The sequence below is a fragment of the Etheostoma cragini genome, chromosome 15 (genome assembly GCF_013103735.1).
Source record: "Etheostoma cragini isolate CJK2018 chromosome 15, CSU_Ecrag_1.0, whole genome shotgun sequence".
Classification (NCBI taxonomy): Eukaryota; Metazoa; Chordata; class Actinopteri; order Perciformes; family Percidae; genus Etheostoma; species Etheostoma cragini.
In genome coordinates, this window is record NC_048421.1 from 17,677,475 (window position 1) to 17,705,017 (window position 27,543).

Genomic DNA, 27,543 nt, shown 5'->3' on the forward strand with positions numbered 1-27,543 from the left:
ACTTATCTTTATTCATCCTATTCCATTATATTCTGTCCAACTATCACAAGTTGGATGTCAATTAGTGCTTTTATTCTGAAATATTCCCTCGGAACCTAACTTTATTTTTATGAGAAAAACTTGACTTTTTATGCTTCATACAAAAAGTAGTGAGTACAGTCAAAGACAGCCTGAATATAATTTCCCCGTATCTTCACAGAGCAGCAAAAATAAACTGAATGTGGTAGCTGATTTTATTTTTCATGTACAAACAGCGACTGGATTGAAAAAAAATTAAAAAAAATAAAATGTGGCCCCAAATTTCACCCTAGCAACCCTTGCAGAGACCTGTGGCATTATGAATGACAACACAAACTAACAGAGATGGTATAGGTTTAATCTGCCAATTTAGTTTAATTAATAAAATACATTCATATTTCTAATACTTTAGTGTGCAAATTTAACTCACAGTTTGTGTATAGACAGAGACATCTGCCAGTAAAGTTACTTGCAAGAAACGTTTAAAAAAGTGTTTAATTTAAATCATTTCATTGATTAAATAAACAAATGTTTTTTTTTAATGACAGTTTAATGACAAGTCATACAGCAGAGGATACAAGTGAGAACAACATACATACAGTGTGTCAGAAGTGTTACCATAACACAATGGCTTTACAGAAAAAAAAAGAAATATATACGTAACACACAACATAACCCCTTTTTAATGATACTATTTGGGAAATATTAAAAAGGAACTTGCAGTTCACCAGCACTATTGCAGTAGAAATTACTGTAAATGACAAACTCAGTGTCAATACACAATAAACAGACAATATAAACATATGTAAAACCAAAAATTTAAAAGGAGTTAGAAGTGAGATTGTGTATAAGAGTTCCTAGATTTATTAAATAATACTTTGTGTTTGATTTAAATACTTTTCTTGCGGATAAAGCTACAGTAAATACACTACATGTTACAGTGAAGACAAATGTAATGCTGCTATTGTGAAAATAGACAATTTCAGGGTGAAGTCAGGTCCAGAGTGTGACGGGCCAGCCTCAGGTTCTCTCTCAGCTCGTCAATCTCTCTTTCTGTTTTGGCCCTCGTGATGCTCAGCTCGGTGTACATGTCTTTGTACTTCTTTGTGGCGTTCCTCTTGTCCTGGAATGTGACAGACATCAGGTTCACTTCTGGTATTTGATTGAGTTACTATTGGATCTGTTGTACATGTGAGACTCTCACCCGAAGCGCTGACTGCAGGTCGTCCCTCAGAGATTTGATCTCCTGCTTCAGACACTGCACCTCAGACTCCTTCACTCGCAGGGTAATCTGACAAGAAAAAGAAAAAATAATCAGCTACGTAGTTTACAAAGTTTCAAACTCCTTCACACTAAAGTGACACATTTGCACATATTGAGAGGGTTGTTAGTATTTAGTACTTCACCCAACCTCCCATTCAGATGTTCAGATTTACTTTATTAGGGGCCGTGAATCTCTACTATTCGCGGTACAGCTCGTGTTTGCGGATATTATTACGGGCCGGAGGGCCTGCTTTTCAGTTCCCTCTCATTTCTATTTGAACTGTATTGTAACCTTTCTCTACCTTCACCCAAGAGTGAATGAAGAGAAGACGTACCTCCATTTCATACACATCCATTCCCGGACTGTGTGGCAGGGCGTCCTGCTTCGCCAGAGAACAAAGTCTGGTGATCTCTGCTGCGAGGTGACCGCTCAACTCCTGGAAGAAAAAGGTCAGAAACAATACAACAATGAGGCTTCGTACTTATTACTGACAAAACCTTTTTGAATATACATCATTCTCATTTTCTACAAACAAAAACCTTCACAATAATTTGAAACATAGTGCATAAATATATAAAATCCTACATATAAGGGGTTTAAATTAAGGAACAGTAGTTTTCACACCCTGGATCTCTGTGGGTTTTAACTGTGTAGAGGAACACGTAAAGGATGTATTAAAAAGAAAGTATCAGGGCTCTCACCTGGTTTCTGTTCCTCAGGTCTTGGTTTTCCTGCTGACACTGACACAAAGCCTTCCTCTCAGCATCCAGAGCCTGGACAAGGTGTACGTTCTCCAAACACTTCAGAGAGAACTGCTGGGACAAAACCTCGAGCTCCCGCTGGTACGAGCACAGCTCCTCACTACAAAAGCAAACAGATATTCAACATAAACATCTACTCTCCATTACATGTTGGAGAAAACTAGTTCTAAATGTGCTCACAGATGAGGTTTGTCTGGATAACGAGTCCTACATACAAGACGTACCTGTGTTGTCTGAATATGTCCTGCAGGTGTGTGTTTCCTGTGCTGTTCTCTGACTGACATCTCTTTTGCCCCTCCCTCTCCAGCTCCAGCTGGTGAGCGTTCTTGACTGCTTTGATTGCTGAGAAAGGTGAAATTAAGAGGGTGTCATGAGATCAATGAAGGATTTTATGCTGAATATTAAAGTTTGTTTTGTTGAAGCTACCCAGGCCACATTTAAAAACGTTATAAACATAACCAAGGCAGAAGGACACTAAATTGTTTATTACATTTCTGAATATATACCAACTAATAAATACCATGCTTGTGTATAGTAGAAGTTTGGCTTTAAAGAGAGCATGGATGGATATAACAGTTCCCTGTTGAAAATGGCTGTCTGATGGCAAGGTAAACCATATTTTTTTAAATGAGAGTGTCTCCTCACCGGTTGCCGTAGCAATGGTCTCCTCCTCCAGCAGTCTGTCTCTCTCCTCCAGGAGACGCTCAACTTCCTGTTGGTGTCGACGCTGCAGCTCCTCCACAATCTTTAGGTAAGACTGCTCCATGGAGGCGAAGCTGTGCTCACACGTGGCCTGGAAGACACAAGTCACTTATTTATAACTTTCTTTGTCCCATGTCTTTATAATTTAAATGTTATTAATAACTATACTAGATAATAATTAGAATATGAGTTTGCTATGTCGGACTAATGTTGTTTTGGTTTCTCTCAATTAAAATCAGATATCAGATGTCAGGAATTGTCATCCCTTTCTGTTATAATGGAAGCAAATTAGTTAAAAGGATAGTTTAAAAAGTATTGTTTTCCCCATTCAATAAAAACCCCATTACCTTTCATCTACATCACCTTTCACCCGCTTCACATCTCACCTACATCACCTTTCACCTGCTTCACATCTCATCTACATCCCCTCTCATCTACATCCCCTCTCACCTACATCCCCTCTCACCTACATCACCTCTCTGCTACATCCCCTCACCTACATACCCTCTCACCTAAATCCACCTTCACCTACCTCCCCTCTCACCTACATTTCCTCTCTCCTACGTCCCCTATCACCCACATCACCTCTCTCCTACATCCCCTCACCTACGTCCCCTCTCACCTACATCACCTCTCTCCTACATCCCCTCTTATCTACATCACCGATCACCTACATCCACTCTCACCAACGTACATCCCCTCTCACGTACATCCCCTCTCACCACATCCCCTCTCATCTACATCACCCATCACCTACTTCCACTATCACCTCTCACCTACATTACCTTACATCCACTCTCACCTACATACATCACTTCTTACCTACATCCCCTCTCACCTACATTACCTCTCACCTATATCACCTCTCACCTACATCACCTTACATCCACTCTCACCTACGTACATCACTTCTTACCTACATCCCCTCTCACCTACATTACCTCTCACCTATATAACCTCTCACCTACATCGCCTTATATCCACTCTCACCTACATCACCTCTCTCCTACATGCCCTCTCACCTAAATCACCTCTCATGTTCATATGAACATGCCTGCATTTGAAAAAAATGTTTCAAATTGGTGGACATCCCCTTTTAATTTATACATTTTGTCTAGCACAAGGATTGTTAAATGTAAAGACAGTTAAAGGTCTGCAATTGCAATGATTATTTTCATTGTTGACTAATCTGTTGAATATTTTCTAGACTAATCAATTAATTAGTTGATTGGTCCAATATAACTTCAGAAGATGATGAGTCAGTGTTTCCCACACCCAAGATGACGTCTTCAAATGTCTTCTTATATCCACAACTCAAAGATATTCAGTTTACTGTCACAGAGCAGAGAAGAAACTAGAACAAATTTACATTTAACAAGCTTGAATCAGCTTATTAAATGAATTCTTTACTTTTGTTTAAAAAATTACTCAAACCAACTAAACTAATATCGAAATAGTTGGCCAATAATTTAAAAGTTGACAACTAATTGATTAATCTTTGCAGCTCTAGATTTTATACAAGTTTCAACTGTGGGCATCTGTAATCTTAAAATACTGTCTATGTAAACCGCTCCAGCTCTTATTACCTTCAGCTTTTCCATCTCCTTCTCATGTTGCGTCTGAACAGAACTCATTTTCCCATCAAGCTCTTCTTTCACCTCCTCGGCCATGACGGCCAGCTGCTCTTCCAGCTCTTCCACTCTTCTTCTCAGCACTACAACTTGCTCCGTCTCCATGCCCAAAGGATCTGTTTCCTTGTGGGATGCCATACTTTTCTCAGCGTTTTCATTTGCTATCTCCTGGATCCCCGACTGACATTCAACACACGACAGTGCGATTTCAAGGCACTCAACCATCTCCGCTTCCTCACCAATTCCACCTGCAATACTTTCACCTGCTACCTGTAACTCAACATCTGTGTCCTGTGGGTAAGTCTCTTCTGTCTGGCAACAAGTGTTCAACTTACTGCCCAATGACGACGACTGCTGTTCTTCTACAAGTGACAATCTTTCTCTCAGCTCCCGGTTTTCTTCCATCAGGTCCACACAATTGCAGCAGCCAAGAGAAGAAGTGAGCAGCTTCTGTTTGGCTTCCTCGAGTTGCCTCTCGTATTTTGACTGAAGCCTGCTAAAATGACAGCAGTGCAACGCTTCAGTTGCGGCAAAGTGAATGAAACCAGACATGGGATGCTCAGAAAAGTGAAAGTCAGCCATACACTGGAGTTTGTCGTGGGCTGAGGTGTCGAGAGAGGAGGCGAGATGGTTCAGCGAAGAGATTTTCACCTGCGTGATGCCTCTGAAGTGCTCCATCCCACACAGCTGGTGATTCAAATCAGAAGTCCTTCTTTCATCTGTCTTTTTGGTTTCAGTCTCACTTGCAAAATTCCAAACAACATCCAGGTTTTTCAAACCTTCCTTCCCTTCATCTGCGCATGTCTCAGAAAGTAAACGATGCCCTAAAAGCAACATTTGTGTCTCCACCAACATACGTTCTGTCACCTCACTAAGAAGCCATTCTACATGTTTCTCCTCATTAAGCTCGGAGGGATTGACCTTCAGTTTGTTGAGCAGCAAACTCCAAAACTCTTCCTCCCACTTCAACTGACTCTCCGCTGTGGGCTTCCTCTCGTCCTCCTTTCTCAAACCAAAATCCAACCCGTCAATCACCTCCAACAATTTCTCCAAAGCTTTCAACCTCAGGACCATCCCGTCTATCACTTGTCGGATCCTTTCTTCACCAGAAACACATCCGTTGCAATCTCCATCTTCCAACATCCTCTTGTCCAACTCTTGATTCAGCGCCCTGAGGGCAGCCTGCCCCTCTGCAGCTGGTTGACAGCAACGTTTCTCATCCTCCTTCAGATCTGCGGTCTGCGTCCCGAGCTTCCTGTAGGTCAGTTCTGATTGGTCAAGCTGTCTCTGTAGCCCCGGCAGCGTGGCTTTGGAACATTGGAGCAGGTATTCCTTATCCTCCTCTTCTGTTTCTTCTGTTTCTGTTGTGACGTTCAGCTGCAGCAGCGCCTCCATCTGCATCAGCTCCTCCATCTGCCTCATGTTCTCCTCCAGGGAGGTGATCAAGGTCTTGGCCTCAAGGAGCTGCTGATCTCTGGAGCTCAGCTCCCTCTCCAGATGTTCTACCCTCGTTTGTGCCAGCTGTTCCACTTCAGGGAGGTGATGGGGTTCAGTGTACCTGCTGCTGAGCTCCTCTTTTAGCCTCTCTATCTCGCGGTCGGCCTCAGTCAGTTGGTTTAGCATCTCCTGGTTGCGCTGGTTCAAAGCCTCGTTCTGGCTTGTGAGCTGCTCCACCTCTTGGGAAAGCCTCCTTACCATTTCCTGTTCTGGAGGTAAATGCTGCTCCTCACAGTAGCTCGGCAGGTCGGCATCTCCCTCTGCAGGCAACTCCAGAATGAATGAACTATAGTCCCTATTATTTATTTGTGTTTCTGAGTTGGGAACCTGGTCACAGTCGTCTCTGTCCAGCCGATTCTTGTGGTTAATTGTTGCAACGTCCAAATCTACAGCTTGTCCGTCATTCTGAGGAAATAAATGTTGGCTGTCTGATGCAGGTGATAATAATAAAGGTGTGTCTTCTGTTTTAGGATGTAAATCCCCCAGTTCTTGGAAGTTGCCCTCTGAGTCCTGCAGCCAAATACTGGGCGTCTGAGGCGGTTCCGAGCTGAGCTGCTGCTGCATGCTGATAATGTTGACCCAGGGCTCTGTAGTTTCTTTGCATGCATCCCTCAGGGTCTGTGCGCTGCTGTTTAATGGCTTTTCATTTGTGTTTGATGGGCAGAAATCAGCTTCAGAAGTTAGAGGATGGTCCAGCTTTAAAAAAAACAAACAGAAGCATTAGCAAACCCACAAGTATCAAGAATTGAGAAAAGCAAGTAGCTAAAGTGCAACCTCTGGCAGACCTGCTGCTGATAAAATCCTGCTGTACTCAGCTGAGGCTCCAGCTCCAGTCTGCAACGCTCCGACTCTGCCAGCTGAGCCTTTAGATCCTCCACCTTCAATAGACAACCAGTTACTATATAAAAGCTTCTTGCATCCCAAATCTACAGCTCCAGAACAATATTCAATTATATGTGAGAACATTGGTTTTAGATGAACCCATATTAAAGCACTCACCGCCTTCCTGTAGCCCTCCAGCGTCTTCTCAATCTGCACAGAGTCTTTGGCTTCAGTAAACAGCGGGACTCTTCTTTCCGATTTGAACACCGTCTTCTCCACCTGCTTCCAACACTTTTCAATCTCTTCTTCCACTTTCTGCTGTGATTTGGGACTCAGTGCTCTGACATCTGCTTCTTTCACTCCAATCCCCTCCCAACCCAGAGGGAAGCCCAGCATGCTCTCGTACCTCCTCCTCCTCTCCTCCCTCCTCGTCCTCCTCTCCAGGTCGCCTAGCTCCAGTGAGCACAGAGCTTTAGTCCTTTGAGGATCCTGAGACAGTGTGTTCGGAGGCCTGAACTCGGCCCAGTCGAAGGTTTTGTGGCGTCCCTCCCGCCGTCTCTCCATCACACTCTTGTGTTTGGGGTGAGAGTCTCGCTCTGTGGAGACGTCGGCGGGGAGAGAGTCTTGAGTCACATCTGGTTTGGGGAGAGCTTCAGGTGGGCTGCAGGGAACGTGGAGGCCAGGTAAACTGTACATAGAAATAGCACAATGTAAAGGAAGATTAAATAATTTGTATATTTATTTAGGCAAGTAACAGTCAAACATTTCGATAACCAATTAATGTTTAAAATGTGGTGATTTTCTGTTTTTCAGTGTTTTATATTATTTATTTATTTACCTTTATTTAACCAGAAAGAGACTCAGTGAGATAAAAAAAATCTCTTTTCCAAGAGTGCCCTGGCCCAGACAGGCAGCATTTCAACAATACACACATACAGACATACAGACAAAATGCACAAACACACTAAAAACATAAAACAACTGAAACAGCAAATCCCTCAATGACAACCACAATCCTAAACACAAACACAAAACATTTGCAGCCAGATGTGGCTGCCTCCAACTCAATCAACAACCAATGTCGCTTTTAAGCTCATTAAGTGCTCATTAAGTTTCATGGATTTCTGTAAGGTGTTCCATGTAAAGGAACCAGCTAACTTAAACGCCTTTCCCCCCCAGCTCGGTTCTAACCTTTGGAACAGACAGAAGAAAAAGATCCTGGGAACAAAGATTGTAAATCCTAATACTATTTACATTGATATAGTTCAGAAGGTAGGATGGAAGTAGGAATATGAGATAAATCATGCTATAAAACTTCACCATATATCACAGTAGATTAAATGTCTTTGGGATTTGGACTGATGGTCGGACAAAACAAGTTATTTGAAGATGTCAGCCTTTTGTTTTGTTTGTTTTGTATTATTTTTCAAATATTTTTTATAGACTAAACAGACAAATTAATCAATACTGAAAATAGTTATTGTTTGCAGCCCTAATATAGACACATCATGTTTCTAAATCCTAAAACAAGGCCTGTGGGTCGAATGAAATGTCCCACCAACATTATTTCATACAACTGGTTTTATTTAAATATTGACACACTATCACACAAGAGCATTGTAATTTGACTTTACCTGGCTACATCAGGGGCGATGGCTGGACGGACGTTTTTCATCAGAGCCTGGATCCAGTTCTTGCGTATCCCTGAAGTCATGGCCGACAATGTGTAGACACCCTCTAGGGTCTAAGAAAAACATTTAACTTAAAGCAACACTAAAGAACCTTTCTGCTATGGTCCCCCTACAGGTTGGAAGCGGAATTGTCCATTATCGTTTCCATTACCAATATTCTTATGTCTCATTCGAACTACAGATCTGCTACCCGGTCTGGCAAACTTGCACCAAAACAATATACCTTAAAACAATATTTCTAAAATTGTTTCAGTGGTTTATCAACTCGTAACAGGGTGCGAGTTGCCACTTCTGCATTCTCTCTACCAGCTAGAACCGCACTATGCAAGTTAGCCAGATCGGGTAGTGGATCTGTAGTTCAACTGAGACATACTGAGACATTATAATAGCGGTAATGGACACTTCTGCTTCCAACATGTAGTGGTACCAAAGCGAAAAAGTGTTGCTTTAACTTCATGTTAATGCAAATTATATAGTTTTGTCTGTTTAGTGTGGAAACTGTTTTCTTACATGGATCTGAAAGCCGTAGTTCCTCTGCACCTGATACTCCGACACATTATGACACGTTGTCAGGTCGATATCTCCTTCAAGATCCGAAGCCTGAGGGAAGAAAAGCAAAATGCATTTGACGTCTTAAATAAAACAATTTGTATTTCTTTTGTAAATCATTTATATAAATTGAAATCAAAATACCTCCTCAGCGGTTGAGTCCTTGTAGTACCTCAGGCTGTAAGTCGACAACACAAACCAATATTTCTTCCACTAGAGGGAACCAAAAGGCAAACAAACCAATGATCAAGAAGTTGTTAAACAGAATCAAAAGGGAAGCATTTAAAACAATCAGTTGGTTTAAATGGTTTACCTGCTCACTTTCATCCAATTTGACCATCCAGCCTTTTTTAAAGTTTAATAAATCTGGCTGTAAAGAAAACACAGTGTTAATATTGTTGCTATAGTGTTCCTAACAGTAAAAAGACGTGTGTGTAAATGAACTATTTATGAAGAATAGGATTATATTTTTTAAATTGATTAAATGTTTTCACGCCCAAAACACACACATGCACTGTTGGTCAACATGTGCATTTTAATGAGATGTTAGAGGGAGGAGGCTGCCCATTGAAAGTCCCCCCCCCGAGCAGTTGGGGGTTCGGTGCCTTGCTTAAGGGGTCAATCATAAGTGGCCAGGAGGCAAACTGGCACCGCTCCAGCTACCAGCCCACACTGCATACTTGTTTCGTGTGGGAACTTGAATAGGCGGCCATCCGGTTCCCAAGCCAATATACTGTGTGGTATTAGTACTTTAGTTAAGGGTCTGAATACTGCCTCCAACAGTGGTGCAGATACAGTTTTGGAAAGGGATATGAAATACTGACATGGAGTGTAAGGAGCTGTTTGGTCTCTAGGGGTCACAATACTGGCCATACTTTTTATTTTTTATTCACACTGTAGGTCAAAGGGTTACGTGTCACTGCTACCTCCCCTGATCCAGATAACAGCCACACATAAAAGAAATTAAGTATTTTAATTGTTGTAAAAAAAAACAATCTGGTTGGTGACTCACTGGCATGATGGTGTCGGACGTCCTACGGTCCAGAGACCTGGCTCTTCTCTGCGGCGGGGGGGCAGTGAGCTGGGCTATGTCTCCACATGACTGGAGCTTCTGTTGGAAGGCAAAAAAAAATTAAATGGTAGCTTTGTGGTGATGACTTCTTTCATCACTAACATTTGTTTGTGTTTTTATCTGCAGACGTGAGGTGTTTTCTAAATCAGGACGGTGGCAGTTTGTATGTGCCGCCTGCATTCCATCAAGCAGAGTAACCGATAGTCTGGATCCTTGGCACAGAAGTCAGCTGTAAGGATTAGGCCTGCTGTAGAGCACCGCGGGGAGCCCAACTGGCTTTTCCACCGCCTGTTAAACTCTTACTCACATCCCCACTGAACTGCACATGGATGACTGGATGGTTTTAGACACAATATAATGCCTGATACTTGATTGAGTTTTTGTTTAAAAATATTATGCTACAAATCCAGAAACACTGAGCGAGATCCAAGCGTGCTTCTTCTGATCAGGTTTCATACTGGCGGATAGAGCTGCATGTATGTCTTTCAAGTCTGAATTACACAGAATTAAATAAAGCAAGGGTATGCTTTTTTTACACTTGAACAGATCCATTCTTCCCTCTTATATAACCACATTACAACAGGGAAAAAATGACCACTTTGATCATTACAGAACATTCTTTGTGTTTTTCTTTTCCTGACATTTAAATTGAAAACTATCCAAGGAAACAACACATGAAGGAACACAGTGCTCTGGGCTGCAGTGGTCTTTCTTTTTTTTCTTCCCAAACAATGGCTGACCGCTGCAGACAGAGCCTGTCCTCTGTTTGGTGAAGAAGCCTCCTTAAGCTGGAGGGGGGAGAGTGGGGGAGGAGGAGAAGGAGGAGGAGGCTGTCTTGGGAATCTCAACTCTGAGGCCTGAATGAACTCCAGACAAGCTCTTTTGACCTTCTCCTGGCTACCAAAACAAACGCACCCAAAGACACATAAATCCTCACATGGGATAAAATGTGCTGCTGGGTGTATTTAAAGGGCAAATCCTCTGGAATGAGCCTGTCTGTTTAATCAAAGATTAACAGCTGCCACAGTGATGACCATCTGGGTCAAAATAAATGTTCTGTGATCATACTTTTACAGTTGTTTTCTACATGAGCTTTGACCATGGAGGGGTTGTTTCATGAAGGTGGCTCAGGAAAGCAGGTTTTACTGTGAGCCTATCGAACTAAACCATAATTTGTCAACTGTGTACGCAGAACTGTTTTATAAAAGCCCACTCAGAGCTGAAGTCAAGGCCTGGTTTATTTTTATTTCCTTATCTGAAACACAGACCTCAACGATCAAGCACTGATCACAATAATACACTGTGAAGAAAACAGACATGTAAAGATACAACTTATGTTTGTGGCCAACGAGCAGATGATATTTAAGTGCTCGTATTATGCTTTTTGGCTTTTTCCCTTGCCTTTATTGTGTTATACATCTTTTTGTGCATGTTGTAGATTAACAAAGTGAAAAAGCCCAAAGCCCACCCCCTTAAGCAACTTACCATATCCAACAGAAACCCTGTTCACAAACTGCGCCTAACAGCTCTATTGTAATCCAGCCTTTAGCTTAATGACAAATGTGTGTCATTTTGTAACACATGTTATAATGCTTGCCTAGCTGCTTGCGTGGCAAGTCCTCATACTCTGTTTCGGACTGGCTAGCAGTGCTTACCTAGCTACTGCACATCCGTGACTCCTTACAAAGATGGAATAGAAGTGGGATGCCTCACTCTGTAGCTAAAACAGAGAGCTCAACACACATGGTGAAAAGAGGAGCTGCAGGAATGTGCAGGACAATACAAATATGGTGTTTTGGGAAAATAGGTTTATAAAAAACTAGGTTTACATGGTTTAGTCTGTGCCAAGAGAAATCTCAATCGTTCCCAATCAGCAGAGAGCGTAGGTATTTGTTAGGCAATAACATAGACACAGGCTAATTATCGCTAACTAAAATGCTTGTTAACTTTAGTAATTAAACTTAAACAGCTAATGTAAGTCGAAACTGTCTGCGAGCTCAACCTGTACTGTTTGGTAATTCCTCTACTATGTGACAACAAGTCGCATGGTTATGACACAATTGTTAGCTTATTTTAACCAAAACTGCTACGGAGCCGTAACGTGAGCTACAAGGTAATGGAACCTTTTACATTGTCGTGTTTCTTTAGAAATAAACAATAGAAAAATAGCCTTTAAATGCTTCAGATGTAAAGTTATAGTAATGCACAGTTATTCCCCAAAGGTTCATCTTTACATGTAAAGTGTATGTTGCATGTTGACATGTGATGCACCTAATTGCATGATTAGAATCTGAAATACTTTTTTGTTTATTCTAATGTATCTTATTTTTATTAACATTTAAAGAGGGAGCAAATATTGTCACCATATGTACACACATGTGTAAACCAAGTAAAAAAATCCATGATAGAGAGAAATAGGCTTGTAATTTAATTAATTTTACTGTACTTTAAGTCTACATACCTAATTATACAGAGAGAGTTTACATTGTTCTCGTGCGATTTGAACCCTCAATGTCATTATTACAACAAACACAGCAACAAACAGAGCTAACAGAGTCCAGCTGAGCTGAGTACATCTTTACTTTTGAGAGGGTGTGAACTCGCTGTTAACTTACAACGTGCAGTCTAAAGTTCTCGTTTGCGTTGTTCATGACAGTGATTTTGTTCTCTGAACGTATACTGAGTTAAGTCCAAAGATTGCAGATTAACCCTCTAATCAAGGTTCAACGTTCATAAGAAATGCAGCATTTTTTGTCCCTTCTACAACCAAAAAAATCTAATTCAAATAAATAAATTAGCATAGAAACAAAACAATGAAATTGCACAAAGTATATAAAAGTAGCACTATGCGACTTTGAGTGCTTGAAAAGTGCTATATGAATTAAATTTATTTTCATTTATATTAATTTATTATTATTATTTAAGCAAGAAATAAAAATGAAAACTAAATTGCATTTACAAGGAAGACATACATTTACGTACTGTATGCACAGAGAATAAACATGAAGTATGTGAAATATAAATTGTAATATTGTTGCTGCTGGGCAGAAACCTCATATCTCTTTATTTATTGTCATATTTACATCTTTTTTTTTCCATAAGACAAAGCTATTGGTCACTCTTTACGTTTGTCCATGGGTTTTACAAATATTGAAACAGTGAAGAGGCAATTTCGCCTGACTTTGTCTGAGGTTCAAATTAGCCTTTTTCCTTTCCTGGAAAAAAAAAAAACTGTTCAGGACACACAAGGTTTTGACTTCACAGCGACGGTATGCAAGTAATAGTGCAAAAAGACTTTAGGTATTAGTGGGAATGAGGGTAGTGCAAAAGCCTGCTTCCTGATACAGAACTTCCTGAAAATAAGCCTGATTTACTGAACTAAACCTGGCTGAACTGGTAATCTTGCTTCATGTTGACTGTTTGTGCTTCATGGATGTGTCCTGTTGATAGTGTCACACACAGAGACAGACACCCGTCTCCGAAACATCTACTCACCTCTTTAATCACTAGTTTCTGGCCTGACAATACACAGTGACTATCATTCACAAACAGATGTGCACTTGGAAAGGAGGCATGCCTTTTTGAGTTCATCAGGTTCAGTAAACACAGAATTCCAATAATTCTGGTTTTTGAGATTCTTCTAAAGAGTCTTTGAAAGTTCCTGACATTACACTGTATCTTGTTTTAGTTCAGAGGAATCCCTGGAAAAAGTCTGTAGGGGGAATGCCGTCTCCCAGATTATTACACACACACACACACACACACACACACAAAAAGAGGCAGGCAGAATGCCTTCAGGGCATCACAACCAGTTCTGTTCACTAGCAAAATGCAGCTCTGAATGAATCACTGGCTCTCTCCCACCTGCTGACACATGCACCCACTCTCACACATGCTTGGAGGAAACACAAGCCCTGACACGGCAGGATCGACTCGTCCACGCGTTTCATGCCAAACTCTCAGCACCTTCTTTTCAGCGCTTCAACATGACCTAGATGAGGGCTGTTACGACACAGAAGACTTTACTGAATCAGGTCTCGTGTCTACACACAGACAGACAGTTAGCTGACTTTGTCCAGCCGTCCGCAGTGTTTGATCAGGTCAGAGGTCCATCGGTAGAGTGGAGTTTTTCTCTGAGTAACAACTGGTTGTGTGGATCATGCTCAAACCAGCCCACAGCCAAGCCCAGTACAGCCTGAGCCCAGCTGGATACAATGACTGGTCTTAATCATGACAGACCCACCTTGAGATTAATCAACCAGTTCTCTTTAGGGTTATAACTATCAAATAGTAGCAAACAACCGCAGTCAGAAAATGGCTTTTTAACTGTTTGATGTTCATGTTAAAGGCCCTGAAAACCAATTTTCTTACTCACATTCAAACAATATGCCATGAGCACACTATTCTACATTGTTACAATAATAGTCATTTCATAAGGGATATCAATGTTTCTATTGTAAAAACGTAATAAAGATAATCATAATAATGTGACGTCTTATTGGTACCCCTCTATCTCCGGTGGCCCATTGTCCAAACATACCTATCTGATCAGCCACTGCTAACTAAAACAAAGTGTTGTCTGTGGCTTCATGTACTGTCCCGTACAGACGTGAGAGGGATGTTGATCGTCTTATTTAACTCTAAGCAAGAAAACCAATATTTCCCAAAATGTTGAACTGTTCCTTTAACATACACTGGATGACATAAATTGGTGTTCTTTTACACTGAAGACATGAATAAAGAAGCATGCAGAAACTTGCAGAAATTATACAAATGTGTTGCTTTGGTGATTTAAAAGTATTACTGTGTGTCGTTAAACAAAACACGCCTCGTGGATGACTAACGCTCAAGGTATTTTGGGCACGTCCAACTGGGAGGAGACCCTGTGACGGACCCAGAACACGCTGGAGGGATTACATAAGGTCGCTGTCCAAAATAAATCACGCAGGTCCAAATTTGGTGATTGTAATCAAAAGGAGAAGGGTTTCTTTTATGGGTCTTAAAGTGGAACTCCATCACATTGGTTCTTGTTGGCACAGGATTTTTCCAACAAAACACATTTCCTTTCTGTTCAAGATCTGAAAGTTCGGTTCTGTCGGATTCTCTGACGAAATAAGCAAGACTCCGAGGACAGTGTTTTTTCAATATATTGGGGGGCCGCCAAAATGTAGCTATTAAGAATGTATCCTAATGTCTGGCTTTTCTGTATTTAATAGCAGAAAACTGGCTATCTGTAACCCATTTTAGTGCCTCTCACACATAGCATTAGCCTGATAAGCGCCTAAAGAAAAACAGCGTTGTACATGACAGAGATTTATTGCTTTACAGTGGCCTACATTCCATTGCCGCCCTCCCTCCTCTGTTGCATCTTCTAAATATGTATAGTAAATATGTATATATGTAGTAATATATATGTAGAGAGGTTTCTAGCCTCAGATTCAGCTAGAACTCCCAGTGCCTTGGACAGTGAGAAAATGTCTTTTTTTCTGCATTTTTGCTTTCTTTAATCTTAAATATAATTCTACACTTGTTTTATATGAAACTTTTGAACACCGATTCTTAAAATGCACTTGTGATTTTGTATGTTTACATTTTACCTTTGGCATGTCCTTTGGGTGTGTTTTTCTTTTTATATATGCCATTACAGGTTTCTACCACACCCTCACATGTATTTTATATTAATTACATGTCATTTGTATGTGTGAAACAAAACTAAAAATTGATAGATGGTTCGACCTGTTTACAGTACAGTAGTGGCAGAGGTACACTGTCATATCAAACGTGTAATTGTGTGGTTACCTCTCTCTTGTTGGTGCGAGCTTCTCTTCTGCCCCTTCTGGAAACGGCTGTCTCCACTTCCTGCTCTTTCTCGGTGGCCTCCGATCCCAGCATCCTCTCTGTTGATCTGCCATGGCTGGAAACCATCAACAATTAATTAGTGAACAAACAAAAAAAGTAACTGCATGTGTTGCTTCCCTGACCTCGCTTACACACAGGTGGGTTTTGACATAATTTCCATCAGCGTGATCCCTGAGGATGACAGCTTGATAATAGACTCCAAACAGCACCCACGCAGCAGAGAAGAGCCCAGAGGACACCAGATCTTTCTCTGGGTCTCACCACTGTTATTGTTGCTGTCAAGAGGTATCACTCCTAACAGCACTCACAACATTGTTGCTGTTCAGAGTTGTCACCACTGTTATCGTTGCTGTTTAGAATGAATAAGAGCTGACATCCTTCCAACTGGTGTATATTGTGTAGAAGCAGAGAATACACCACAGTAACCTGATATAATGTATACACAACTGTGATGAAAAGCAGAGTTGTCACTTAAAAGTTGGGTTGTGGTGATTTGTGCCGATAGAAAGTTGATGCCAAAAGGATGACAGTAAGATATACATTATTCTTATTTAGTGGGATTTGTAACCACATAAAAATACCCAAAGATGTGCCGGTTATACCTCTTAAAAGTTTTCTCTCTTTGATTGTAATGTAAAAAAGTTTTTTATATCACTGGTTTGGCAAATTAATTTGATTGATTGATTGATATGCTTATTTTGAACATGTAAATAAAGATAAAACATTAGAAAAATAGTAATAAGAAAACTATTAAACAACAAAAATAAAACTCCATTATTTCCGGTACTTAAAAACTTCAAGTTAAAGGAGACGGCAGAAGTAAAACTTATTTACTCCTACCCCTTTCTACCCTTTCTTCCCTGTAGTTGTTTTAATATATCAATTTATGCACTGGTAACTTATTGGTTGGTATTTGTGATTATTTTTGACATTTTATAGAGTAAATTAATATCATTTAATTGGAAAACAAATGATCAGTAGGTTAACCGAGACAGCAAGAGAAATGAAAGCAATAACAAAAGAATTGCGCAACAGATATAATGTTCACCATCTTAGTTTAGCGTGTTAGCATGCTAACATTTGCTAATTAGCACCGGATGGAGCCATGGTGTCGCTGCAAAACAGCCTCAGGAAGGAACTTGTTTTGGTGGAACGTGTGTACGTATAAAGGTTGTTTTAGTCATGTAACAGAAAACTCAGATTGGACAGATAGTCTAGCTAGCTGTCTGGATTTACCCTGCAGAGATCTGAGGAGCAGTTAACCATAGTCCCCAGAAATCAACCTGAGTTTAGAATGCCAACACAAAGAAAGCGGAAGGTGACGGACATCCGGCGGAATTTCCGGCGGCACCAGAGCAAACCCGAAAATGGAACGTTGTGGAAATAGACTAGTTTTGCATGTATTTGGTTATTAACCAATTGATGCACAAAGTAAAATTTTGACCTGATGATTGCACTAGTAGAAGACTTACATGACCACTAGCATTTTCATACAGAGGTCTGAACCAAATTTCACAGCAATCAATCCAATAGTTGTCCAAAAACAGGCATTAATGTAGCAATATTATCAAATAACAATGATGGCAGTTTTTAGTTTTCTTTGACCCCAATGAATCTTGACATAACCTTTAACATCCTATTTTCAGATAATTTAACATAGCATAAACCGCTACATCACCGTGTAACTCTGTCAGTACATGATCATATGGACTAACTGTAACATTTTCTTGAGCCTGATGTTTTAGTGCCCGCTCTGCATCTGGTGGGCTCAGAGAACTTCTTGCCCTAAAACTGGGCTTTCAGCTGAAGTCTACTTCCTCTGACAGGCAGGCAGACAGTCAGTATTAAGGTCCTGAGAAACAATGCCGAAGATATCTAATTACACCAGAGTTTTGGAATTTCTGGCCTTATTTGGGGGGCAGTAAGCATTTTCTGTTTTTGTTTCCCAAAAAGGCAATGAGTGAAGAAATGAGATGTATTCTCCTCACGTGACCAGTTTACATGCTGCTGGGGCACTAACTGGGAGGGTTTCTTTAAGCTAAATTTAAAAATGCAGCAGTCAGATCTCTAATGGAGGGGTAGAGAGTGAGCCTTTGATCTGGTGTTTAGCGGTGTGTGATGGCTGTTTGGCTTTATGCTGGGGGGGGGAGCAGAGAAGCATTGGATGTCCTTTGTGCTAATTGCTTGCACATTTACCCCATTTTCCTCTGCCAAGGCAATCTAAATGGCTGTTACCAACAGAATACATAAGAAAATAAACACCAGACTGCTGCCAAACACAACATATAGAAGACATATATACACACATTATTATCAAATTTGGCTGGAAATCTTCCCCTAGATTAATTTCTAACCTTTTATTCTGGCTCTGATTCTTGTTGTTTGCTGATGTCTGGATGTTGTTTGACTCAGCCGGCTGGTTGTAACTGCCGGGGGCGATGCATCCACTTCTCACCAAGTCCAAGGAGCCAACTGGGCCACTTAAACTGCCAGCAGGGACCGGGCACAGGTAGCTAGATGTGTTGCCTGGATATAGAAAACAACACAAAAGGGTTTGAGGCTGTTAATTATACTGAAGGCAGGGACGCAGTTTGTTGCAATTCCACACTTTAAACAGCCAGCAGCCAAAGAGCTAGAGGAAATCATTGTTTTTGTGTGTGTTTAAACACTGTGTCAGGGTTCACACTGAGGCCAGCGACTCTGAGGTTTTTCTCTTAACATTTCACTTTGTGAGGACTTTTCTCAGTAAATTACCAACAAGTTAAAAGAAGCAGCTCATCTGGATTTTCTGGATAATAAGATAAAATACTGAGTGCTATGAAGTAGTTCAATTTTTCAAAAGAATGGCTATGGTAACGCTGACAAAACCACAGTTTTGGTTCCAAATAAAAGCTAATTAATCATTTTCATTTTGGCTACACTCACACACAAACAAAGAAAAGACGAAATGACTTAATCATGAATAAAAATCAACGAAACGGACAGATGAACTGGACAGGAGAAAAGGAGATGACCAGCAAAACAATATATATACATACAGTATATATGAGTTAGTTAAAGTTAGGGTTTATACTGTATATATATATAAATATTAGTTAGTTAGAGTTAAGGTTTATACTGTATATATATATATATATATATATATATATATATATATATACACATATACATATACAGTATATATATAGTAACAACCTTAACGTTTTTGGTATTTAGGTTTTTTATCTAATACTTTTTAGGAAACTGCTTGAGATAAAGGAAGCTGAACCTGAAGTTACAAACTAATCTATTTAGAAGAATACTCCACCAGTTTATTGCACACCTAAAACACAGTTGGAGTCACTATGGACAGTTTAAAAGTTAGCTGTAGTCTGTACAGCAGAAACGGAGATATCGTCTTTTCCACACATTCCGCCTACATTACCCAGAATGCCAGTCAACCTTTGACAGCTTGAGTCCAGTCACTAACCTAGAGAAGAGATGACCAGGCTACGGAGGTCTGGAAGCTCCCTTCTCTCTAACTCCAATCTTCCAGATTTTTTTTCATTTTTAAACTTTTCTCGTCCCCAGCCCCAAATGATGCTGACTCAAGTAACATCACTTGGTGCGGCATGGTGGCTCCTGTCCCCCCCCCCAAATAAAATACAGAACTAGGTTCTCCAGTCAGTGCCCTTGATCAAGGCTCTGTAAATGGCTGCCCACTGCTCCTTTGAGGGATGGGTGAAATGGGTGAGAATGAATTTTGCAACATGTGTATGTGACAATAAAGTACCTTTACTAAAGTGCCTTTACTTTCTTGAATACAATTAACAGACTGCGCACAGTTCACTCTGGAGACACTAAAGGCTTTATCCTACTTTTTACACATATGCAGTAGAACTGACTTAATTTTGGGAGTTTTGGCCACTGGGGGCATTCATTAGGAGTAGTGTTTTTGTTTTTGTCCAACTGGAGAATGTAAGCCCAATATTCTCTCTCTTTTCCACTCCTTTTTTGGTCTCTACCATCTCCTGAGGGAATTATCTGTCTTTTTAGCTGCTGAATGCTCCACTATGTTCACAATCTAGTTGCTAACCATGTCTGTCTGCTGTTAGCCGCTGAGCAAGTAGTGTACATTGGGTTTATCAGAGTGGTTTCCCTGAAAACAGCTGTTCTATTTCAATAGAGTTAATGTGCTGAAAAACCAAACAATGAGCTGAAAGACGCTAAAACACTGTAAAACAGTAGAGTTGGGTGATCATTTTCTTTGGGTTCTGTCACTATGTTTGACACATTTAATCCATCGTTAATATAGCAGTTTTACAGTTTATGGGAAATGTTAACGATGTTTAACCCATGTATTGTCCTCCCGTTTTTCTGGGTAAAACTTTTCGGTCTCACTAACGGTCATCTTTACCGACGTTTTGGTCACTTTTATCCAAGTTTTTTCCAACATTTTTGTCCCTTTTGCAAAATATATTTGTTTTTAGTAAATTATTTTTCAAATGCTATAAAATAAAATAAAAAAAATAAAATTCAAAAAAAGTTGTAAACTGATCATTTATTTTACTTGTGAAGAGCATTATATGGAACAATCCACGTTTTTTTGTTTAGTTTTTATTTGGTTAAAAGAAACTTGAATTCTGATCTAAAAACCTTCAAAAAAAAGGGTCAAATTTGACAACAGGAGTGTTAAGTTAAAATATTTCACATAATCAGCCACTAATTCCATCACTTTTCACCAGTTTCCAGATATAACTCAGAGTAGATCCATGACTTAAATATTTGACTCTATGTGTCTGCATTTGTTGCGTATTTAAAAGGGTGAGCTATTTTATTTCTTCATTCAGAACTGCTAAAAAAAACTTGACTATTCAATGATGGTCCAGGAATCCTATGACAAGAGGGAACCCTGACAGAGCATATTTCATAGACAGCCTCCCTGTTTGGCTCTCAGAGGGTCCCTCATATATAACCCCCATCTCTCTAATGAAGCAGCCTATAGGCCCTGTCAGCAGGAGTTAACCCAGACCTTTATTACAGGACCTTTCCAGACCCCGCAATAAGTCTGACGCCAGATGGGTGCTGCTGTCCACTTTGTCACAGCACAAAGCTCCAGTAAGGAGGAATACCTGTCCTGTGCTAATCATCAAGCCCATTAGGCCATGTTTAAGAGGTCTTTAATGGATATGTTTGGCTTTTATGGTGCCTGAGGGTTAGAGACACACGTTTTCATGCACATCTCACAGTGTGTTTCTGTCTGTCAGTCTGTTGTGTAACTTCCTGCTAAAACTCCTCCAGCCCGTTCCCATGATTACAAGTCGGTACTGTGTCAACATTCCTGGTTAAACAAGGGTTAAATGAAATGTATAAATAAAAAGCTGGAAGTGTGAGAACATCTGCAGGATGTTAGGACAGAGAGAGAGAGAGAGAGAGAGAGAGAGAGAGAGAGAGAGAGAGAGAGGACAGGAAGTGGCTATGATAGGCTGACGGACATGAAAGCCTGGGTTATGTGAGTGTATGTTTTGATTCTGTTGCACCTGCAGGGGTCTTCTCCGGGGGGCCCGGGGGATCGGAGTCTGGGACAGTCCACATGGGGGTTTTACCCGGTCCCCTGACCTGCTGGTCTTCCTGCCACCGACCACAGCCGGACTCTGCAGCATTCTCAGATGATGGAAAACTTTGTTCAGTTGCAGCCATTTTTGCTGGACTGGGTTCCTGATGTTTTGTTAGAAAAACAAAATGATTGTTCAGTAACGTGTTTTTATTTTTTTTAACAGAGACCATAAACAATAATAACATACTACTAAGATTGGCTACAACTCCTTTTTGTTTTCCATTATCTTGATTCAGTCCTCCATTAACTGATTCATTGTTGAGTTTATAAATCGTATGAGAAAGCCCTCCTTGATAAAAATTCTACATAATTAAAAATTGATGCTGAACAACTTTCTGTCTGTTTGGCCCTGAGGCACAGGACATAAGTTCACTAAAACCAAAATGATTAATCCTATTTATATCCATCCTTTTTATTTTATAAATGTGCTAATTTCATGGCAATCTGTCAACTAGATTATAAGGTTGTTATTAAAAGCTTGTTGAAAGCCCAAAAAAAGTTTTCTTCAGGGGCATTTCCCTTTATTATAGTGGATAGACATGAAGGGGGGAGAGAGATGGGGGGATGACACGCAGCAAAGGGCCACAGCTCCTCTTTCGAACCCGGGCCTTCGCGGGACTCAGCCTTCACGGAGCCAACGCTCCCGCACAGTTCTTGCTGGGTGACTTAGAGTCCGCCCCTCAAGTACCGTTCTCAAGTCCAAATGTTGAGGTACTTGTACTTTACTTGAGTCTTTTCTTTTCATGCCACTTTCTACTTCTACTGTACAACATTTCAGAGAGAAATATTGTACTTTTGACTCCTTTACATTAATCTGACCGCTTTGGTTACTAGTTACTTTACACATTAAGAGTTTTGCACGCAAAACACATGTAGTTTCTAAAATGGTTTATTATAAATTAAATTACCTAACAATATATACAGTAGGGCTAGAGGTTCGTCTGAAATGATGGGCCGAGTAAACACTTAGTTAATTTACTGTTTAACTGTTTTGGATTGTTTCCAGTTTCTAAAATGTGAGGATTTGTCTGCATTGAGTACTTTAATTTGTAATATGTGTTAGTACATTTTCCTGATGATACTTAATGCTTTTACTTAAAGGTGCTCTAAGCGGGGCGGCCTTTGGCTCACCCAGTGGGTGCGTGCGCCCCGTGTTGGCTGGGTCCTGCAGCGGGCCGGGTTCGAGTCTGGCCTGAGGCCCTCTGCTGCGTGTCACCACCCCCCATCTCTCTCCCCCTTTCATGTCTGTCCACTGTCACTGGTTCTAAAAGTGCTCTAAGCAATGCCACACGTGTTTTAGGCTATACCATTTGTTGACACATACAGCAAACATCTCCTCACTATCTATGAGCTGTCTGTCCCCAGAACACACTGTAAAAAACATCTCCTCACTATCCGTGAGCTGTCTCTCCCCAGAACACACTGTAAAAAACATCTCCTCACTATCCGTGAGCTGTCTCACCCCAGAACAAACTGTAAAAAACATCTCCTCACTATCCGTGAGCTGTCTGTCCCCAGAACACACTGTAAAAAACATCTCCTCACTATGTGTGAGCTGTCTGTCCCCAGAACACACTGTAAAAAAACATCTCCTCACTATCCGTGAGCTGTCTCACCCCAGAACACACTGTAAAAAACATCTCCTCACTATCCGTGAGCTGTCTGTCCCCAGAACACACTGTAAAAAACATCTCCTCACTATGTGTGAGCTGTCTGTCCCCAGAACACACTGTAAAAAACATCTCCTCACTATCCGTGAGCTGTCTGTCCCCAGAACACACTGTAAAAAAACGCGGTCTCTGCAGACAGCCCAGGGTCTACAAACGGCAACAAAAATAAACTGGCCAACCTGCACCAGGAAGCATTCAGTGTTCCAGCGTTCCAGCCAATAACCGACAAGAAGGATTTGGGGGTTGGTGGTTTGGGGGTTGGGGGTGGGGGCTTAGTGCGCAGAAGGGAGGGAGAGGGGATGAGAGGTGGAGGAGGGGCGAACTAGCCTTGTTTTGTTTGAAAATACTTTGAAAATCAACAACAAGTAACGTCACCCAACATCGCTTAGAGACCCTTTTAAGTAGCATTTGCAATGCAGGACTTTTACTTGTAACACAGTATTTACATTGTGATATTAGTACTATACTTCTTCCACCACTAATGGAATGCAATGTAATTTTAAACAGACATTTGTGGTGCCAGGGAATGAATCCTACTGATTTTGGTAATCTTCTGACTTATTTAGTTTGGGGGTGAAATGTCTCAACAACTATTGTATGGATAGCCATGGAATGTTCCCCTCACTGTGAAATGTAAAAATATTGGTGATCCAAGATGCAAGGTTAGGTGTCGCCAAAAACATCGAGATTCATCCTCTGAGGACAATGATTATCTATTTTGAATTCAATAGCAATCAGACTGATAGATTGCCGAGTAATAATTTTGCCCTACAGCTGTGTGCTCAAATGTACCGAAGCATATGATGGACGTTTGCTTTCCTACCTGCGAGGTAATAGGTTCCACTTTGCGTTTTTTCTTCTGACTTTGCTTGTTGGTCTGTAGATAGACCACAAGCTGTTCACTCCACCTGGGAAACAAAGACAGAACCAGCCGAGACTTTGCATCAGTTACAGGGAAACCTTATTACTTACCGCTCCTGTAATTTCTCTACGGTTTTATACCAACCCATTAATGATCTCTTTATTGTCACCACGAATGAATATTTCCTGCTCCGGCGTGGCGATGCAGAGTGCATTTCTCTGTCCTGTCCTTGGCTCTGCATCAGTGACGTCTGCACACAGATTCATGTTCACCGTCCCCTGTGGCAAAGTGCTCGGCTGGAGGGGAATCAGAGGAGAGGTTGGATAGCTAGTTACGGAATCTGGCTTACTGAAAGGACTGAGCACCAGAACGCAGATGACTGACAGTTCAACAGAGAGTAGTTTGTGGTGTTAAGTGTGCAATGAAAGAGATTTGAGGGGATCACAGAGAGAAGGGGGGATGTGTGCATTAGAGGAAAGACTAAGCCTAAATCATCTGCTGTGGTTCTGCACGCAACATCTGGCCTAAAGATGCCTGCTTGATCACAACATCACTGTAAATGCAGATGTGCGGAACAGGGTTTGTAGTACACTGCTGCCTTGTGTATATTTGTGTCAGAGCAGTTACCAGTTCGTCCAGGGCGAAGCTCAGGCTGCCGTCTTCGTACAGGATAAAGAAGCGCCGCTGCCATTTCTGACATTAAGACACACCCAATCAAATCACCACAGCACCATTTTTCTTAGGGGATCACAATAAAGAACTAGAAAATAAAGGTGTGTATTTCAGCTCAGTTTGGATCATGTCTTACCCTTGACCTCTGCATCGGATTGTCAAAGTCTGTCCCCTCAGGAGCCAAACACAGCCAGCCTGCATAGATGGGTTTTGCCTGCAAGTCCCGGGGGAAAGTGGAGTTAGCATTCGGATCGCCTCTAAGGTGTCGAAGCACTGGCTGGGATCACCTGACTGGTGTGTAGAGCTAAAATAATTTGTCGATTGATGGATTAGTCAATTGAATTAGCATCTGTTTATATAATCCATTGATTGTTATAGTGTTTTTTTACTACTAATAAATCGCCCAAGTTGAAACATCTGCAGATATTAGTTCATAGCATGTCATAATCGACGCAACAAGATACGTTTTGAGTTCATTTCACATTCACATAGTTTGTCCATTGGCAAATTAATAACTTTCCTGTAAAATGTTCTGCTTGGTATGTACAGTCTCTTGGTCACATTTCTCCCAAAAAGAAAAAATATATCTATAAATATACCGTATATCTAAGGGATCTGTATCAAATTGTTTATTATGGTATGTGTTTTTCTGAAAAAAAGATGTTTTAAAACATCACGTACTGATATCAGTATCAGCCAAGCTGTAAAAACAAAACATTTGTGGACGTCCCTGTCCCGTTAGGTAACCGAAACTGTGAGACATTTCCTTTTATACTATTTTATGACGTGTAAAATACCTTTAGATTAATCACCAATGAAAATAATTGGTACTTGCTGCCCAGAGACATACTGCATTAAAATGTTCATTAGAACTCGATTATGCAAACTGGAATCTACTCCGCGTTTTATTTCCTCCGACATCCAACACTTGCAAAACTGTTTTTAACTACATTTAAGCGCTAAAAGCCAAGCCCCCTTTCTAATTTATGTGGCAGAACACCTTTGTGGCAAACTTTTCAATCCCTCCCCACTGTTGATCCCAGACACCTTAAATCTTAAATAAAACAAAAAACAAAAAAACATTTCTTTTCAGGTGGGACCAAATCTCTTTGGGTGGCAAAATAAAGTATCATCACGCTCAGCAATCTGGGCTGCGACTAATCATTATTTCATTATTGTTTTTAGTTGACTCATCGATTTATCACCTTCTTGTTCCAGCTCTACAAGCTGTCGTGCTGTAATATTGCTAACTGTAGACTTTTCTATCAAAGCAATATGCACACAGTATGTCATATTTTACTCTATGTTAAAAAAAGAAGCTTGTTTTCTCTGTGAGCACAGTAACTTAATACCATGTGTAGTGTTCGCAGGTTGAGCTATAGCGCTGAAATTACAGGGCACAGTGAAACCAGGCAGGGGGACAGGGAGTAAGAACATATTTTAACATTGTGAGGCATGCAGGAAGCCGTCATGATCGTCTCTTTACATCCCCTCCACGTGACAGACCTACAGGAAGACGCTTTTCAGAGGCGGGGAGCTGGTTCGTTGGCACTTTTGGTGAGCACCAAATAATTGGAAGTCCGTTCCGCCGAAATGTTTCACCAACATGTGGATTGAGAAATGTGGATGTATACTTCAGACATTTGATCCATTGTTTTGTCATATATCCAGTAAAAAGCTAACCTTTCTACAAAACCCCAATTCGAATGAAGTTGGGACGTTGCGTAAACGTACAGGCCTAAATAGGCATCAAATTCAAAATGAGTGAACATTTGCAACAAAAAAACAACCACAATACAGTTTACAAGTTTGAACATTAAGTATCTTGTATTTGTAGTGTATTCAATTGAATATAGCTCGGAAAAAGATTAGCAAATGTTTGTATTGTTTTTACATATGTTTCACAAAACTTCCCAACTTCGATGGAAAAAATTGACAGCAATTACATTTTCTATTAAAAGGTTTTACTTGTATGACACATTTAAGTTTTTTTTTATCCTTTGCTATAATGGAGAAGAAAATGACAATTAATAGTGACACTATTAAGTGCAATAATGAATCCCTAATAAACTGAGACACGATTTTTGTCCCTTTATGACACACTGTGCACTCCAGAATTTTCATTAGCAACTATTTAATTCAGTTATTTTGTATTTAAAAAAATAAAAATTGAAATGTAGAAAAACAAACACACCTGACCTCCCCTGCATTTCTGTCAATCTTTAACTTAACCAAAAAATTAAGCTATTTTTATTAATTTTTTGTATTAACTTTTTTCTTTTTTTACATGTTGACGTTTTATATTTGTTTGACTTCAAAACAACGCTGGATTTACAATACCTTATTCTACCGTTAAGAAAACTAGCTAGCTAGCTAGCTAGCTAACATCCGTCAACATAACAACGTTAACATCCGGTCACTTCAGGATCCTAATAACAAAACAGGAGCTGACCACTAGCGTTACGTCGAAATTTCACAAAGGTGTTTTTTTAGTGTAAAAAAAATGTATTTTTTTCTATTAATAATTTCAGGACAAATCCCTGAAGAACACAATTCACTCTTAAAATGTACTAACAGTCATATTAACACATGAACAAAAGTTAAACGTCAACGCTACCTGCTCCATGTCATGGTCGGTCAACAGATGCAGCTCTCGGGACTTGAAGCAGTTTTGACATTTACTTTTGTTAAAAATGTTGGCTTGGAATTTGTTACAGGGGCTCGTTGCCTTGTCTCCCGACATGTTTCAGTCCTTTGCCGGTGAGTAATCCAAACACAGTCCGTTCTCCCTCCTCCGGTACTCGGCTTTGAATGAAGCGGCTGATCCCGAACACGAACATCTGTCAAACACGGAGCTTGTGTCTCTGTCGTCATGGA

At 40.5% G+C, this 27,543-nt stretch overlaps 1 protein-coding gene and 1 long non-coding RNA gene across 2 annotated transcripts; one reads left to right on the plus strand and one right to left on the minus strand.

Moving 5' to 3' along the window:
- Nucleotides 1-710: 710 nt before the first annotated feature.
- LOC117958763 (myosin phosphatase Rho-interacting protein-like) lies at nucleotides 711-27,543 on the minus strand. Its single transcript, XM_034895385.1, has 22 exons — nucleotides 27,284-27,543; nucleotides 24,803-24,880; nucleotides 24,622-24,687; nucleotides 24,139-24,290; nucleotides 23,956-24,040; nucleotides 21,386-21,563; nucleotides 18,221-18,392; nucleotides 15,807-15,921; nucleotides 9,948-10,046; nucleotides 9,249-9,305; nucleotides 9,080-9,148; nucleotides 8,897-8,986; nucleotides 8,330-8,439; nucleotides 6,873-7,383; nucleotides 6,659-6,751; nucleotides 4,332-6,569; nucleotides 2,689-2,836; nucleotides 2,268-2,385; nucleotides 1,984-2,143; nucleotides 1,617-1,718; nucleotides 1,223-1,309; nucleotides 711-1,141 (listed from the first exon to the last, which is right to left on the minus strand). The coding sequence occupies exons 1-22, from the start codon at nucleotides 27,407-27,409 to the stop codon at nucleotides 1,001-1,003; spliced, it is 4,995 nt and encodes a 1,664-aa protein (XP_034751276.1). The 5' UTR covers nucleotides 27,410-27,543; the 3' UTR covers nucleotides 711-1,000.
- LOC117958770 lies at nucleotides 9,217-17,072 on the plus strand. Its single transcript, XR_004659781.1, has 3 exons — nucleotides 9,217-9,229; nucleotides 10,524-10,528; nucleotides 16,958-17,072. It is a non-coding gene; the product is annotated as an uncharacterized LOC117958770 (long non-coding RNA).

Bases quoted from the DNA above. Each gene is read 5' to 3' on its own strand.
- LOC117958763 (XM_034895385.1), bottom strand. From the start codon at position 27,409: ATGTCGGGAGACAAGGCAACGAGCCCCTGTAACAAATTCCAAGCCAAC. The intron at 24,041-24,138 runs GTTGGTATAAAA...TTTGTTTCCCAG, and splicing joins AATAAAGAGATCATTAATGG to GTGGAGTGAACAGCTTGTGG. The intron at 9,306-9,947 runs GTGAGTCACCAA...TTTTCTTTACAG, and splicing joins CGTCCGACACCATCATGCCA to CCAGATTTATTAAACTTTAA.